Source organism: Haliaeetus leucocephalus, unplaced genomic scaffold (assembly GCF_000737465.1).
Source record: "Haliaeetus leucocephalus isolate CR32 unplaced genomic scaffold, Haliaeetus_leucocephalus-4.0 Scaffold526, whole genome shotgun sequence".
Classification (NCBI taxonomy): Eukaryota; Metazoa; Chordata; class Aves; order Accipitriformes; family Accipitridae; genus Haliaeetus; species Haliaeetus leucocephalus.
The window spans coordinates 7370917-7389609 of record NW_010972962.1 but is presented as its reverse complement, the minus strand read 5'-3'; the positions used below and the strand labels follow the sequence as shown (position 1 = coordinate 7389609).

The window sequence follows — 18693 nt, the reverse complement described above, 5'->3', positions numbered from 1 at the left end:
CCTAGGAGCAACGTCGGGCACCGGCTCATGCCATACTGGCAGCCCAGCCCAGGGACCAGTGGATTATCCCCTTGCTGATCCTCAGCGCTCACTCCTAGCTCTGCGGCACAGGTAAGTCATTTCACATGGGAGAGATGGGGAAAGGGAAGGTCCCTCGTAGCCAACCGATGTTCCTGACCTCTTTCTGGTCTGCATTCCAGGACAGCAGGGAAGCCTGCACCTGCATCGTCCTGCCCAAAGTGAGCATGATTAACATCCTTATGAGGGAGAAACAGGCTGACAAGGCTGGTGGTTAAAAACCCTGCCAAAACTATTCATTTGCTAATAATAAAGAAGCAAGCAAACAAAAATCAAATAATTACTTTAGGAAACAAACCACACACCATTTTAATGGCAGCCACCTCTTAAATGCCATCTTGGCCCTTGAGCAAGAAGCTGTTGGAGTTGACTTTTATAACTAATGGCTCTAGAACTAATTAATTTAATATGGACTGAATGTGTCCTGTAACTGCAAATCAAGGTAGCACTCAAGGATTCTGAAGCAACGCCAAAGACATCATGGTGCCATTACTACAAGCAAGTCACTAATTTCTCCCCCCACTTAAAAAAACCCCCAAAACCAAAAAACCCAAAACAAAAACCAAACCCCCCCCCCCCCCCCCGCCAAACAACAACAACAAGACTCCACAAGACAGAACCCAGCTTTGCCCTAAGCTGCTGGAGCAGGGTGAGCTGCCTCTTCAGCAAGCCTCCTGTGAAACCTCCAGTAGCCTCTCCAACAATAAACAACAGGGGAAAGTTCACATGGATGTACGGGAGAAGATATTAATGGTGGTTTTGGAAAGAAACAAAGGGTTGTTAGTTTACTGCTCGGTTTCCTCAAAAGGTATTAGAAAAATATTTGATCCAATCTTCCAGCTGAAAAGGCCACTTACAAAGATGGCTACAGGCCAAACCATGGCTGAGAGATCATATATGTACTTTAAAAACAGGTGAAAAACAAGGAAGAGAAAAAAAAGAAACCAAACTCGGGCATTTAGGAAGATACTAGTTAACCAGCTCACTACCACAACATCCCTGTTGGCTTAAGTTTGAGTACCTAATGTTTGGCTAGAAGCTTGTCTGCTTCCTAGCTAGAGTTAAGATACCATGAAAACAAGCCACAGCCAGTGGGAAAGGTCAAAGGATAAAAATAAATGCAGTTTAAAAGCACTGCAACTACAGCAAAATTAGGCAGAAGTGAAAGTATTACATTGGGTCCAGGAACTAGCGTGACTTAAAGTATATTCCTGATCTAAAAAGTGACTGAATAAATGGCTTTTTAAAATTTTATCTTTCAGATCTTCATAGGGTAAACATCCAGAATTACATCTGTGGTTTCAGCTTACTACATGCTCTTGCAACCACTGCAAAACCAGTGCAAGACAAACATACTGGACTCCTTGCTCAGCGTCAGAAAAACAGCTAAGATCCAGTAACATGTTCAACTGCTATACCTGTACTTTGAGATACCAGAGATCTCAAATTTTCTTCACTTTTGTAATGTATTTATGACCACACCAAACCCAGAATTTGATACTTCAGCCCAAGACTTAGAACATATAAGCTTCCATTTAGTAGCCATCTAAAGTCTGTAGGCACCTACATTTACAATGTTAACTGCCCAAGCACCACCTAGTGTATTTTGGGTGGTGTAACTTGGTTGTGACAGGGTCAGGAAGCTCACACCTCACATCTCTACCACAACAGAACTGACAAAAAAAGGTTTTTAACCCAAGCAGTTTTACTTGAGGTAACTGTAGCTGGAGAGGAGTTCAATTCACAGATACTTTCAGGGCAGAGCCATTGGATCAGACTCTCGCACAAAATACAGTGGTGAAGAACAGGCGAGTGGTGACTGCTTTGTACCACTAGCTCCATAGCACCCTTTTCACACAACAGGTCCTGTAAACACTCACTAGGACAGTAATCATCCTCTCCCTGGTAAGTGCACTGATGGCAGGTCACCCCATAGCAGCCTAAACCCTGGTGGTAAAGGTACTTTCCCACCATGAGGGAAATAGGAGTTTAAGCCTGCTTCACACAGGAAGGGAGACAAAACTAGCTTTCCACATTTGCCTGCTGGCATCATATGAGGAAGCTGCATCTCCCAGCGCTGTAGATCTCACTGCAGCTAATTTGGGGCTAAGGTTCTTGCTGTTTAGTGGCAGAACAGGTACTCTTCCCTTGGATATTCAACCAAATAATCACTGCATTTAGCCATCACAGGGATGGTTTTGACAGACTATTGCTGAAATCTACTGAACCGTTTTTTAAATTTTCAGGCAAGGAAGCCTTACGCAGAAGAAAAACAACATTAAAACCAGCAATTATTCTGAATTCATCCAAAGAAATACACAATGCAAGTATCTGCAAGATTCCTACTCACCTCTCCAAAGTCTGAAGTGCTTTCTTGTTTAATTCATCCTGAGTGCCCTTCAGAGTAGCTGTAGGACAAGATACAATGCCATTTAAGAGTTGAATTCAATGTTTCAGATTAAATAAATACATAGCTACACATGCACAGAGTATTTCAAACTGGGAACATAAAAACTGGAAATCTGGTGGGGTGTGTGTTCATGGCTGGAAAGCATGCCATTTTGTTTTTAAAGAACAGCACAAAACCAGTATTTTAACCCAAATTCTCAATTTCATTTTTATTAAACACTCTTCCAACTCCTTTGTCTGAAATGCCGAAACATTTCTTATTTACATATGCCACTGAAGTGGTCTGGGAGAAGAAGGGGACATACGCTAACTATATACTAAGAGCATAACAGGCCCTCTGCCAGGTTGATGTATATGCTAAAACAAGTAACTAGCAGCATGTTCTGACTCGGATACAGGCCGTCTCCACCACCATCTTCACGTAGGAGGGTGTTGCAGGTTGAACAGGGAACACCAGGAGCTAAATTTACAGCTCTATGACAAAACCCCTGACAACACACCACCTCCCTTGAGACCACAACAGACTTTTAGGCTACTTCAGGTATGGCATTAGCCACTAAAGCCCTCCTTGGTGCCTCTAATTGCTTGACTAACGGATCCTGCCCACTACGCTCACTTCTCAACGTGTGTATTAATTCCTAGTCAAAACCATAAAAGGAGAAGAAGAATCAAGTCCTTGTTATGGCAGGGTATCATAAGGTATCATCATCATCATCATCAAGAGCAAGGGGAATGGAGGAAGAGCTTAGAGAAGCATGGCTTTCTCAGATCCAAAATATCTGGAAAGCTAGTGATAATTTTCAGAAGTACATTGGCTATCTTGTTCTGGTTCTTAGTTTTCAGATTTTGCATAGCAGTTGTTTCTTCTTCTGCCTATCCTGAATTTGAGAGCTACTGATCAAGAGCACAAAGAAGTCATGAATAGTTAATCCATCAGCAAACATCCACCTATGAATTTATTTGACTTCATACATCAAGTCAGTGTAAGCTCCAGAATAGAAAGCTAGTAAGTAGTATATACTTAAGCAACAAAACCAGATAAAATTCAAGTATTCTTAAAAGTTATTACAAGTAAAGAGTTGTGTTCTACTACAAAGGTAACAAGGTACAAAGGTAATCAGTTTCTTTGATTCTGCAGCACACTAGCAGGTGAAACTTTTTGAAGTCATTCATTTTGCCGAAGTATTTAGAGTGATCAGACCTTTTTTATTCCTACATCTTCCAACAGTTCTTCAAAACACAAGGTTCATTTGGGAGGAACGCCATCTTCAAGATTTCCCAAATCATAAAGATCAAAAATTGCTTACACCACAAAATCTACTCTAAGTAGTAAAAACTGAACAAAAAATTTGCAGTTTAAAAAATAAATTTGAAGACATGGACTTTCATGCAAAATGCAACATTTATGAGGAGTAGCTGGAAATACTTCACTCTCAATAGCATTAAATTGAGTATCCAGGTCTACTGCCAAATACTGGAAAAAAGTAACAGAGAAGGAAAATTCAGAAAAGAATTAAAAGAATCAAGACTGATGTAAACACAAAAATGCTTGAGGAGACATTGGAAAGGATTTGATCATAGCTATAAACATTCATCCAGAAAAATACATCAGATTCTGTTTCTCATGGAAACTACAAGGTTCCTTACGTAAGTTACAGAGCAGTTCTGGAGATGCCACAATGAGGACGACTAGAAGAAATTTTACTATTTGCCCCCCAAAATAAACATCAAATGCAAAAGGTAGAACTTTTAGGTTCCACCTGGTAACACATTTGACTGATGTTCAGCCTGTAGTCAGAATGGAGAGAGGTTTTTTTACCAGGGCCTGTAGTGATAGGACAAGGGGTAATGGTTTTGAACTAAAAGAGGGAAGATTTAGATTAGATATAACAAAGAAATTCTTTACTATGAGGGTGGCAAGACACTGGAACAGGTTGCCCAGAGATGTACATTCCCTACTCCTGGAACTGTTCAAAGAGGTCATCGTCACTGCAACCCACTTGTATCACTGAAAAACTCTCATTTCAGACAAAGAAAAGCTTGCACCAAGGAGAAAGAATTAGGTGGGAACTTCTACTAAGTCTAAAGTTAGTCTTCTACTAAGACTAAACTTTTAGAAAAGTTGTGCTCCATTCTCTGAGGTTGACAGCACTTCAGCCTCTACCCAACTTTACCTACTGTGAGCATGGCTGCTGCAGTTCTACCAACTAAAACACAGTATCGACTTATTACTTAGATTATTATTACTTAGATTAAAATAACCTGAAAAGCAGTCTGACCACAGTAAGGCAGAGAGCGCAGGGGAGTTCAGGTTTCTGAAACTTCAGCAGTTATTCCTATAAGACACAGTACTTTTGCAAATGCCACCTTAGGAGCCCAAGATTTATTTTCTAAAGCACTCTGGGTTTTTAAAGGAGCTTAAACCTTACCAAAAGTCAACAGGATCTTCAGCAACATTTTGGTAGCTAAACACAAAGCTCTAAAGTCACATTTGAAAACAGAGGAGGGCAAGTTCTGTGTTAGTTAGCAAGCAGGTGCAGCACAGTAGGTGTGAATGCATGGAGTGAAACACTTAATGCTGAGTATCAGCATCAACACTACAAACATGGGGACGGGGGTCTAGTTCTAGTCTTGCCCCATGAACTGAACACCCATTAGCAGCTGCAGCATAATTGGGCGTATTTATGTAGCACATTAGTTTTATGGAAAAGAACTCAGTTTTGTTGTGCAAAACTGTTCCATTATGTGAATCACAATGTAAGAAGTCAGGATGATGGAGAGAGAGACTTCAGAGATACATTTCTGATCCAAACTAGAACACCAATGTGCGTGCACCCTTTTGCACATATCAATGGGTGTCAAAAAACATTCCCTGGTGTTAAGACACTTAATACAGCAGGGTGTACAGTTTTAGCACCCAGAATTATAATTAAAGATTGCATGTGTTGACTGTTATCTCCAGAAGCAAAAATGATGTGTTTGTTCACTAATAAGCAATGTCTAAACTTTTTTTTTTTTTAAACATTAACTGGTGCTGTCAGTATACTCATTATTTATAAAATCCACACAGACTCGCAGAAAAAGTTTCCAATTCAGTCCCTGATCCGTAGCCTTATACCAAAATTCTAAATGAAAACAGAGATACAGCATACACTCTCATCTCTGAAAGAGTGAGAGTCTGTTAAATCTACCAAGATTTCACAAGATGTGAGGTGGTGATGTTAGGTAAGAAGAGCACTTATATTTGACAAAGCATTCTCAACCTGGTCTTTCCTCTTTAGCCTTTGTTAAATTCATCTCACCTTCCCCTGTCTTCAATGGATTCTTCACCAGACCTAAGGGAGGCAAAGTTGACAATACAGCTTATGTCAAAATTGGAACTACAAGAGGAAGAGAAAGGTTTGCAGTTGACATTGACCCATTGGGAACACATCTGCAGAAAATTTAGCATAGCAATAGATGGACATTCTGTACAAACAAGAGATTTGTGCTTCTAAGAGTGACGCAGAAGTGGCAATGACTTCCTCTGAGGACACATCTTTCAGCTACTTCAACGAGACTTAGTTCAAGAAGCATGTAATTAGACATTATGAACAAGAAAGCTACACATACTGCTACCCAACATAAGTTTCAGGAAGGCTTATTTCATCCAGGAGTAAATCTAATAGCTGTAAAGTGACTTTTTATCAAATGCTCCCAAAAGTTCTTTGAATTGTCATTCAGTAGGATTCTTCTGACTCTGCTTTTTAGAAAGTGCTTTCTGCAAGTCACAAAGAAAAGGCTTTAATACAACTCCTCAATGCCTTTGTCACACAGCAGGAGAAATATTTACTAAAAGGATATATTAAATAAGAAAGCCTAACCTTGGATGGAAGGCATCTTGATATAATGCTGTAAGCTTTATAGGGCAAATGGCCAAATGTCTCTGAAACACTTAGCTACCATTGAAAATGCTGACTCACTGAAAGTCAGCTCAGGTGGAAAGTTATGGAAACCATATATATATGCAGATGTTTGTGTGTCTGCATGTCACTATGAACTGGTATAAACACAACGATAAACAAGATTGACAGTATGAGGCAGGATTACACAGGGGAGTTGCTATTTTCCTTTCAGCATGTTCTACTCTTGCTTCCTCACTGTGATAAGCTATTTTTTAACAATGCTAATGAAAAATGTCTCATTAGTGCAAATTTGACATTTTCTAGTAAAATGCTGTTGCATATTCATGATCATCATAAGTATGCTTTTGAAGGACTTAATTTATTTTATTAAATTATAACCTAAAAGAGGGAAATAGACTCTTCAGATTTCCCTCAAATAACTGAGTGACTAGCCCTATTGACTTAAAGGCTAGAGATAGGAGAAGGCAGATATTCCACTGTTTCACAACATAAATCAGATGCTAATCTGGAAAAAAAATCCAAGGCAGTTGTTGTGAAGACTGTTTCTTTTACGTTAAAAAGGACACATTACAACATCTGAACTAATCTCTTGAAAACTCAGAGAAAACTTCTCTTCCAGAAGAAAAAAGTTTCCAACTTGCATTTTGCTGCACCAAAGTATTTTTAGAGCCAAAGTACAGCACATGCCTCTACAACTCCACTCTTTAGAAACCACCTTCTTTCCATACTGAAGATAACAAATAGATAGTAATGGGCTAACATAGAAAACCTTTTATCTCTGAAAATAGTCTCTGGGATCTGCTAAAGCTTTATGGACAGATCAAACAAAATCTAGGCAAAATGTGCTAAACAGCTATGCTGTTAAGCAGAACTCAATGTTTAATGAACTTAAAAAAAATACATATATGAGAAAGTTCAGGCTAGGAAGGGTATATGTTTCTTGACATGAACTTTCTAGGGGAACTATTCTGAGGCAGAGAAATGTAGAACTGAAGAGAGCTACAGTGCCTGTTAGCCTCCACGTTGGAAAGCAGTTCTCAGAACAGCTGATCAGATATGGCTGGCTGAAAAAATACACTGACTTACACTACTGAGGAGCACAAGCCACTTCCTCATACACATGCCTTACAGAATTCTGCTGTAACTTGCAAGGCCAGCGTACTTCCATGATACCATACAGTAATTTCAGCTTTGTTTCAGAGTCATTTGCTGGAAAAAGTTCGTTCATTTTTATGGGACTCATATGACAGAAAAGCCATTGCTTGCATGTGGGCAGGACTGCCAAGTTGATTAGGAAACACACTAGCTCAGCCATTTTTCAAAGAAGCTATGTTAGAAGGCTTTCTGCCTATGTTAGAAGTTATAGAAGAAACAAAGACTGTTCCCACCTGTGAGCTTGATAAAAGTCAGAGCTAGAACTATCCTAGACACTGAGATTTCAAGCCCTTCTGGCTACCAAGCACCAAATCTGCAAGACCCCATTGTCCAGTCAGTCAAAACCCAAGCAAGCAGCATTAAAATAAAATACTTATTACATTCATCTACATACCAGTGAGGTAAATATTTTTATCTTGTTTACTTCTAAGCAGAGAAAGAAACAACATCACAGAGAGGTTGAATCTCTGTGGGGAATCAGCATCACGCCAGGAACTGAAGTCAGGCATTTCTGACTCCAGCTCTTGGATTGTATTTCTTTACATGATTTATGAGTGGGTGACAAAAATATGAAAATGGATGGAAAGTTTGACTTTTTGTTGTGTAAATAAGTGAAAGAAATGTATTACAAATATTCAAATAAAGCACAGGAAGCATTGTCAGCTACAGTCAGATTATCAACTCCTAAGTAATGATTTGCATTTCTTCTTTTACCTAAAAACTTCACTTTTATTACCACAGAAGACAGCTCTCTGACCAAGTGAACAGTTCCCATTTGTCTTGCAATCTGATTGTTTTTCATGTCCAGTCAGCACTAAAAGGAGAGTTTCTAATAAATTTCCATTGCTTGCACTGAAGACTTTGAACAGATGCTCTCCATTCAACATACTTGACAACAGGATAACTCACCATCAGTAGCTTGAAGACTGTATGTCAGGCCCAGTGCCAGGTAACCCTTTGCTAGGGACTCGCCAGCATCCTCACCCAGGTCTATCACCATTTTAGCAAAGTATTCTCCTTCTTCCAGCTGCAAAAGAGGTAGGTTGAGACTTACAGGCATTTCCCTTATACTTGCTTCAGTATGATTATCCCATTAAACTTACCTGTAAGTGATCAGAGAGTCATTCATACAAGGGCTTTCAGTGATCACAGTAAACACTCATAGAAAGGAAGACGTAGGTCAGATTAGCAGACCTTGGTGCACATGCACAGTTTTGAGAAAAGTTTTTTGTTTTAAGCATCCACCCCAAACTATTTCCAGATGTTTAAGGTTAGTGAAGGGCACCATCTTATTTTTATATTTCCCTTCAGGCACGCTTCAATCATGCAACCTTAAATACAAACGTTGGACCAACTGACTACTTACATACTATCCTAGCAGTACATTGAAAGGTCTACCAAGTTTCTTCCTTCAAAGGAAGACCATCTAGGTTTTGCTTACGATGTTTTTAAACCTTAGCAAATTTTACTTCCTTTTAAAACACTACAAGAGTAAACCAAGAAAGCACTTCACTGCAAGCTGAGTTCAGCTGTTGCTTGCAGTTCTGCTGCCACAAGGAGGAGGCAGCAAATTTCGGATCAAAATTTGTGTCCTAAATACCACACTACCTTAGCAGCTCATGCTGCACTAGCCACATTTTGCATATTTTGCAAAAACAATTTGAAAATGCATTTTATATTACAGATTGTAATGGAAAAAGAAAGCAGTCACAACCTCTCAGGATCAGCCTCCAAAATGGTGAAATATGTAAGTTGCTCTCTTCTACTACAGTATAGACTGCTCCGTGCAACCCTCCTTTCCAGCTGACCATGCAGAACTAAGTTTAATGAAAATATAAAGCTTTAGTATCTTTAAAATTTGAGTTAATGGTAATTTTAAACAAAAAATAGTTTGAATATTTTGTTACAGAATAGACAGTCCCTCATTTCTAACCTTAAACTCTCATTAACATCACACACCCCTTATAAGTAGAAAAGACTAAGACCTGTAGACTGTACATATCTGGAAAGGTGTAGGTTGGAGAGGTACAGGCAAAAGCTGTAAGTAATGCTTCAAAGACACAAGAGTCTACAGGAAGGCCTCATTTCTGTACAACATAGCCTGCAGATCCTGTCAACCATCATCAGTCATCCCTAATCAAGAACCAGACACCAGTACGCTATCCAAAAAAGCCTCCTTTTGGAAACTTCTATTACATGATAACTGACTTTCTGGGATGTTTTTTTTAATTTTGAAGAAATACATTTTTCTTTGAAATCCAACTGTTTTAAATGCAAGAACTGCAGACATAACTGAAACATGTTCTCTTAATACTCAGCTTTGTCAGACTTCAGCACCTCATAGCTCCTTAATATCTAAAAGGAGTCACCTGAAATGAACTGGAATCAAAACGTACCAGCAGACCAGAAACTTCCCTTCTGCAGTGATCTGTTAATACGCCACCTATGAACAGAATCTCCTTGACTTGATACACTATCCTGTCAATGGGCCTCCTAGTTACATCACTTGAAGACATTCAGGTGACAACATTAACTGACAGCTTCATAAACAAAGGAACTGATATTTATTAGATGATATCAAACATAAGAAAAAATTTACTGTTAATGTAAGCATGAAGAAAGGTTGTAAAGTGCAAGCGAAGAAGCAATCTCCACTGCTTGGGTCTTTTCCTCAACTTGTACAGCTCCCTGAGGCCATACAATTCAAACTAGATGTAGACCAGTAGTTCCCAAATTTCTGAAACCTCAGATCAGTCAGCCCAATGACCAATGTATATTTTATCATCAAACTCTTTCCTGAAAGCACTAGGAAAGCATTACAGTCTTGCTGATTGCTCAGTCAACAATGAATCTGGAAACTAACTGAAACAGGAATACCCCCTTGGGGCATACTTGGGGCTACCAACTGAATTGCAAGGACTGTCTTTAACAGCATAATCCAAAGTCTACTGAAAATACTGGAAATAGTTCTACTGACTTCAGTGATGCTCAGATGAGACTCTTTAAACTCTGATCACATCAGGAAGACTGAGATTTGTTCCAGGAAATTTCTTAATTGTATCAGTAGCCCTACTGACTTCCCTGCCACACGCTGAAGCATTCTGGACCAGAGCCTAGGACAATGGAAGAAGAAAGTGTCCCATGACTTGCCACACAGAAAAAAACCCCACCAACAAAAAAACCCTTCCCATGAAACAATAACTGAATTCTTCAGCTCTCAGGAACTTTTATGTAAGACATGAAATCTCTGCAGCCAGAAAATTAATTACACACCTCTTTTGCCACCATAACAGATATATTCCCACTCTTTCTTCATTGTTTCTCCTCTTCTCCCCACACACACTTTCATCCACAAAGTCTCCATTAGAAGAAGAAGAGATCTATACAAGGAATTCTAATGACTAGCAAACAAGGGTAGGGGTGCGTAGAGTGTATGAAAAAAGAGATTAAATGAAAGGTTTGGAGTTGAAATGAGACATTTAAAATTGGAGAGATTTTGCTTCATTGTTTCTCGGAATGGTCACCTGATGGTGTTTCCAGTCTCTGACTGATGGTCTACACGGCATAAATCAGCAGCACACCATTCAGCTTTCTTGCCTGCCAGTTATCCCAGGCCACTTGTGAGTGTCAGATTAATCTATTGTATGAATAATTAAAACCACAACTTTTCAGAATGGCTGAAAGAGCACTTCTAACACAAATGTTCTTGTAAACATATCTTAATACTAAACACTAATGACACTTTGACCAGACACAAAGATACTCATGAATGCAAACTTTGTCAGCTGAAGGCTGCTTTGAAAATAAGTGGCCTTGCAAACTCCTGCACAGCTGGTTCTCTTTATGAAAGGACTTATTTTTTCCTTCTTACAGCACTCAGCCACTTCCCCTGCCAGCCCTGCTGTGGCTGCCATCTGCCCCCTCTTCTCCCATTCTCCTACTCTTCAATCATTCTGGGCAAGTGTGAAAAGCCAAACCTTTCGCTCACATCACCCACTGTGAGGTTTCAACTCTCCAGTGCATCAGTCTTGCTGATTGCCTAGTCAACTATGAATCTGGAAACTACTAACTAAACCAGGAATACCTGCCTTGGGGCATACTTGGGGCTACCAACTAAAGTGCAGGGACTACCAGATTGCAGTCTGGATGAAAAATCCCCCTCCATACACCTGAATGAGGGATTAGTAGTGAGCCTGCGCTGTGATCTGCCAGTAAAGCTGTGTCTGTGGGGGTCCTTAAGTATACAAGGTGTCTCCACTCTGTGCTGTAGCAATGGGAAAGGAAGGCGGCCTCCAAATGAGACATCAACCCCTCTGGAGTCTCACCAGATATAACCATTCCCAGCTGCAGCTCCTGCATGCTGCCACATGACCTGAAGCAGCATGAGCTGCTCCTAGTTTCTCCTCTCCCTATGTGGTGCTGGGTATGTGAAGTATCACCCTGTGGGACTCCCAGAAGTTGTGAGCTCGAGGTACACAGAAGTGATCTAAGTGGCAGAAAGCTTATGAGGAGAATCAAGATGTCCATTCCTACTCCAACTGCACAGCCAGGGGCCAGCCTCAATATGAAGGACGCCTAAATGGTTCATTCACTTCAGAGGAGGACTCCAATCTTAACATGACACAACACTGCATTAGAAGGGCAAGGAACATGGATCAAAACTTCTTGTTGCAACTTATAGGACTTTGCTAGTAAGCTCTAAGCCACAGGATGCCACATGTCCTCCCACAGCGGGCATGGCACAGCATCACTTTGTGATTAGGAGATGCACAGCATACTACTGATAGATGGTTGCTAGCAGTGCCAACAGCAGCTCCCAGCACCGTGGAAAAGATATTTCTTTGGGCATCAAGAGTGCCGGTAACAGCTTGAATTCAGTTTCCTTATAATCACTACTTGTTATTCTCTCAGAAGCAAGCAAAAACCAAAGTCTCAAAGCCACACAGATATACCTCCGATTTGGCCCTTACTATTCTTACATTCTTCTGCATACTTTGTACTGAATAGATGGTGGAGAGAAGGGCAGTACCCCAGGTTGCAGGAATAGGTTCCCTGCCTCCAAGACCTGCATGGAAGAAAGCTCAGAAAGCAGGTGTGGGGGAAAAACAACCTAAAAGGAACTTTTTGTATTTTGAGCTCAAGCTGTATAAACTGTCAGTAGGCACCTGGAAGCACTAGCTAAGCAACCTCTCCACCACAGCATAAGCAAGCACACACCTGGCACCTGGAGAGAGACAGGGTGCCAAACTGTGAGCTGACACCGATAAGATTGTAATACTGTGGGGCTGTTTCCCCCCACCACTTTCCACCCCCTCCATCATCTTTGATGGAAAAGGAACAGTTGTTAGCTGCATAACCCTGAGGCATGTTTTCCCTGAAACAGAGTGGCTGTTGCAGCCACCATTGTTATTTGACCGCAGGTTTTGGTTTGTGCTCAAGCCAAGCCCGGGGGCATACTGACAAGAGCGTGGGGAACAGCAGGTGCTGTCCCCTGGCCTATCGCCACCCAGCTTGTTTTTAGAAAAGCTCAAGCCCTACCCCACTGAATCAACACCCTCTAGAACTGTAAGTGGGAGCTGCAATTCTCACCAGCATGGATTTAGAACAATTGAGGACAAGCAAATTGATGATGTACAGCAGCATGGAAATGACACCTTACTGCTCTGAAAAAGAGGAGTGCACAAGGGAGGAGGCAGGAAACACATCAAATGACACTGAACTTAGGACAGCAGACAAGGTTAGTGAAGCAGGGAAGTCTGGACACCAGTGAGACTGAGTGATACCCAAGCACATGAGAGACCCAAATCCTACAGAAAGGGTATCTATGCAAAATTACAGATGATATTAACTAGTTGGATTGACCTCTTATAATTTTCATTATACTGGGTTGTAGGTATAGAGACTAATTCAAAGACGAGAAAAAATTAAATATTGGGAAAAGAGAATGAGAAGAAGAAAAATGCATAGGAAGGAAGTGGCCAATAATGCACAGTATAATGGAAAGGTTTTATCCCATAGCTGTTTACAGCATACAAAGCAAATCATGTCACCTATGTCAAGAAAAAAAGTCCTGTGGTTTCTATTATCAGTCTAGTCAGCATTTTCTCCATGTGTCACCAGGGCTAAGCCCACCAACTTTGGTTTGTTCACAAGGGAGATATATAGAAGGCAAAATTCTTGACAATTTTTTATGTCTAAAACCCTTCGGATTGCTCCAACAACAGTAACTGTGATGTAAGCAAGAATGTCTTTTAAAAGATCGAAGAAATCTCTAGTAGCTCCTTACCATTCACTGCTTTCTCAGTAGTCTCTCACCTTAGTGATGTTGGTCCTCTACAGTGTCTGCTCAGCAGGCAGAATAACTCCAATAATGGGACTAGATTTGATCTTTCAGTATTATTCATACTGCAGTAAGACCTAATTCCAGGGCTCCTAGGCAACTGGGTACAAGCACATGCACAGCATTTATTATCTGTAGCGACAGGGTCAACAACGGACAGAAGGAGAGAGAAGCACTCTTGGATTAAGTGGTCTGTGAAAGTAATGAATGGTAAGCTGTTACCTCACAAGTATGCAGCTCTAAATCTACATCCTGCCAACCCACCCCTGACCCCCCGTGATGTATTGACCTCATGGTATGTCTTACTCATTTTTTTATGGCTCCATGCATGGTCTGGCCTGGCCCAACCCCACTCTCTTCTCCCTTTCCCTTACTGATGGCATGATCTCTGTCTTCCCAGCAAAGTGCTGGAACAGAGCACTTCACTGTGCACACTAGGATCGGTGAGTTAAAAGAAATGACGGAAATGTCCAATAGGCATGGCACCATCTTGCACTGCAGCTTTTGCCATGGGGTGAAGTCCCTCCAAAAGCTCATACGAGCTGATAATACTGGCATCACTTGGTGCTACACAAGATTAGCATAACACTATTTCTGTTGTATCAACTGCGGGGCAATGAAAATAGTAAGAACATGCCTCATGTCTTCCTACTCTCTGTCAGACCAGAGTCCTAGAAGACGCAAGCCTATCCTAGGATTATAGTCCATTTGTCTCCATGTGTATTTACAAAGTTTTCAACATGCCTTCATTGAAATTAATGGTGTAGAAGGCATGAGAAAGCATCATAGCAACCCTAAATGCCTTTAAATAAGGCTCCTAAAATGGAGAAATTCAGTATTTAACACTTGCCTGTAGGCAGAAGTTCTGGTTTTAGTCTTTTCACACCTGCCATAACAGGGTCCTGGAGAACCCAGATCAGTAGTGAAATTAACAGTACTGTACTATTAAAATACTAAAAAGAACAACTCATGCTGCAACTCAAAGTCACTGCCAAAATAGGCAAGTGAGCATTCAGCTGAGGCTGTGCCAGAGAAGGCTGAGTGAAAGAGGAAATTGCAGCAGGCCTCTTTAAGTAAGTAGAACTCCGAATTTATAGTGGACCAAGGCAGGACAACCTCACTATGGACATATTTCACTGCAAGCTACATCAACTTTCCTATGAAAATTTAAAACAATACTCTGAACTTCAATAGTCAAAAACTTTATAGTGCATTCTGGAAAGCTAAAAGACAGCTGGCTAAACACAAATGGGCTTTGTGTTCACTTGCTAGAATCATTCATATGCGGGTTCAGCAAACTGTTGTGCTGAAACCCCAGCAAACTGGAAGACTAGGCAGCATGATGCCTCAAAAGTAATTCTGAGCCCACTACAAAGACATTTAAAACACCTGTGTAATGGGTTAGATACAGTATAAAAGTTCCAACTTTGCTGAAAACTTTTGTATCTCCTGAGGTTTATTAAGTACAGGTTGAGCTGCACCCTGACCAGACAAGTGTGGTCTATATAGGTGTACTACTTTTGGAGGTTTTCTGGTCCTCCAAGACAACAGGCATAAGCTTTGGAATTAATGAAGTATTGATCTACTGTCCACCCTGCATTTTATTTTTTTTTTTAATTTGTGAAAACCTGTAATTCTGAAAATGGTAACCAAAATATTGCTTGTATCACTCAGTTGTTTACTGCAGGCCCAATCCCAAAAGCTAGTGGTTGATGGGGCACATCACCTGCTGATGTAAGCCAGCATGGTGCCAATAATATGCCAGTGGAGTAGTGCCAATTTACATCAGCTAATAATCTGGTCATACTGTCACAAAAGAAGCTGGGGGCATTTAGTTCTTTTCCACATCAGGCTCTGTTATATATTGATTTGCATGGCACAGTATGAATGTATGCATGTTTTTACTTTGATTTGTTCTGCATTGAGAGATTATTTCATAGATGCGATCCGAGCATCCTCAATGTTGTAAATCACTATGGTACTCTTCAATTAATTTTTTGTTTCCCCTAGTTCTTGAAGTGTGCTGAGACACCACATACAAAGCCAGCAAAATAAGTTAAGTGACCACTAGATTAATCAGGAAAGAAACTGTTCTGTGCTCCTCATGACATTCTGTAATTATCCAGCTGCATAAATGTTTTGGGGTTTTTTTTATTGCTAGTAACTGAAATAAGACTAAAGTAGTCCTTGTCCATGGACCATAAACAGAGTACAATAGTGCACCAAAAGCACATAGTACACAGATGCAGGACATATAAATTAGCTGTTTCATTTGGATAAATGGTGATCTGATTTCACCCTTTTCCTGCCTAGCCAGCAATCAAGTATATAGATATATTTCCTAACTGAGAAATTAATCATGTTTTATATGTTCTGAAAAGCAAGATATATTTGAGTATTTGTAACTGTTAATATCTGTCCATTAGACTGTTCTATGCCATGTCTATTCTCCTTTCTATTTATACTGGCATTGATCAGCTTGTTCACTTCCAGTTTAAATGATTCAATTCTGATTTGATTGCCATGTAATTTAAATGCAAATAATTACTGTAAGGATAACATTTAGAAAAACAGCTCTGCTAAGCAGGAAGGTCTTTATTAGGCACAGGAGTTTGACAGCAATATCAGAAGCACCCCTTTGACTGTAAGATATGGGAACCTATCATTTCAGTTCTTTCAGAAGATGCTCTGATTTCCCTCTGACTCCCCTTAAGTAAAACTCTTCTGTACCATCATCATGTTTGCTATCAGGGTAGAGCATAGACCACTGAGTGAAAGGAAGAGGGGAGAGGAATATTTTTAATTTGGTTTTAGTTCATAAGGTTGTGCTCTAGATAACTGAAGTAAAATTACCCTCTTGTGAAACCAAGTTTATATTTCATACTGCACCCCAGTTCTGAGCCAGGGTCTCAATGAATTAACACTGAAAAGTGTTTCACACAATGAAAAAACAGTAGATAGAGGGAAAAACCCTCTTACTTTGTAATAATCAAAAGCAGCTCATTTTTCCCTTCTTTCTCCTATTTTTTAGGGTTAGACTGTTGCTTTATCAGCTCTGCCATGTATGAGAAGTCTGGAGATACTGGACTGCCTGAGGACAGAGTTCGGACTGAATTACAGTCTCACTGTCTTTTTTAAGTGTCTCTACAACAAGGTATTTTTTACATGCTGGCTGTCCTAGCAAATCCAAAGAGATTTTGGTGAGAAGCACCAATGAGGAGGACAAATCCTGACTCCGCCCATTTCCTGGCATAGCAGCATCTTCAGTTTGGGCTCATCATCTCACATTCAACTCCTCATCCATCACAGTCAGCAGACTTCAATGAGACCATTTGAAATTTAGGCCTCAGTAGTGAGAGCTGCATAAACACCAGGGTAAGACATGAAAGAAAAGGGATTCCATGCTATTTCTTTTCTTGCAGCACAGAAACCATGTCCTTTCACCTCAACACACATCAATGACCCAGTGTTTGGTAAAGTGTCTCCATTAAAACTTCATTGCTCCTGTTAAACGTAAGAACACCCCAGGGATCTTGATTTTAGCATGGCGTCTCACAAGATGCATTCACAGTATTTCAATTTTGTCCAAAGGCTAGTTATGGCAGAGGTTGCATGTTTGGCAAGTATCAAGAGACCACTGCCTTCCTGAAGTCACTATTTGTGTCTAGAAGTGGTCAAAGTCAGACAAAGCAGGTCTGAATGGACCACTCTGCTATTTGCCTTGTTGCCTTCTCTCAGGATACTGAACTTCACTTCACAGTCAGTGCGGTCAAGTCGGCCCCCAAACTTCATTCCCAAACAGTTCTTCCTTGTTTGTAAGTATCAGGTCCAATAGAGCATCTTCCCTCATTGGCTTCATGGCTACAGTGCCTTCCCCTTGTTGGATTTGTGTTCACAGAGCAGGAAGGCAGAAGAGTAAGGGATTTATTTGCAATATGGAGATCCCAAGTTTGTCTCCTATACTAAAATTCAGGCTCATAGGCAAAAACTAGCCTGATCTCAGAGAAAGATTTTCCTCACATTTAACATGACACTTCTGCTTTTTTTTTTTTTTTCCTCTCCTGGTAATCATTGAGACAGCAGAATTGCCAGGGTCTTGCAGTCCCCCACTATGGCTCCAAGTGAATGCAGAAATTTAGCCCATGAAGTTTCTCTAGCTTCAAAGTCTACAGAGTAAAAATTATCAATATACTTGCTGATGTTTTAGACTAATGACAAGTTCATCTTGCTTTGAAAACTTCATCAGAGATACTAGTAAGAGTGTTCAACACAGTTGTAATGCCTGACTTTCATATTGTTTTAATGTCTTTAAGAATCAGAAAAAAACCTTATTTGCTTTATTAAAAAGGAAACATTCACTGTGAATGTTATTTTATATCACTGAATGACTTTGAGCCCTCAAAATTTGGATACTGAGCTAAGAGCACAAGAGAGTTAAATTGCTCTATATAGAGAACAGAGGTAGGTTGGGTGGTTCAGCAAGGATTCCCTCAAGCCCTCAGACCTGAAAGATTTTTCCTAGAACAAGATAATTCCCAGTTTTTGCTGACTCACATAGTAGTTTAATCATTATAGTTTGAACAGTATAGTTCATTCAAAAACATACATAACCAGATCCCCTTGCTGATGGTGGTATAAACTGATACAACTCAATTAAGTTTAGCTGAATACCAACGTTCACCAGATAGGGATGTAGAAGATGGGGACGCAGGGGGTAGGGAGCACAACAGCAGCAAATCTAGCCCCTACAGCTTTTCACCAAAATCTGGGCAGATTCTTCTGGTATTTTCTTTCATGCTTTCTTGC

General features: G+C 40.3%; 1 protein-coding gene across 6 annotated transcripts in view; it reads right to left on the bottom strand.

The window, feature by feature from the left end:
* Positions 1-18693, bottom strand: part of TTC7A (tetratricopeptide repeat domain 7A) — a 181237-nt gene that overhangs the window by 103103 nt on the left and 59441 nt on the right. For 5 of the 6 annotated variants that reach the window (XM_010576506.1, XM_010576509.1, XM_010576511.1 and 2 more), the window contains exons 12-14: positions 8457-8574; positions 5790-5822; positions 2429-2486 (exon numbers count right to left, since the gene is read on the bottom strand). In XM_010576506.1, the coding sequence (XP_010574808.1) occupies positions 2429-2486; positions 5790-5822; positions 8457-8574 (209 nt within the window). The remainder of the gene's footprint in view (positions 1-2428; positions 2487-5789; positions 5823-8456; positions 8575-18693) is intronic. The other variant, XM_010576507.1, reaches the window with a different exon arrangement.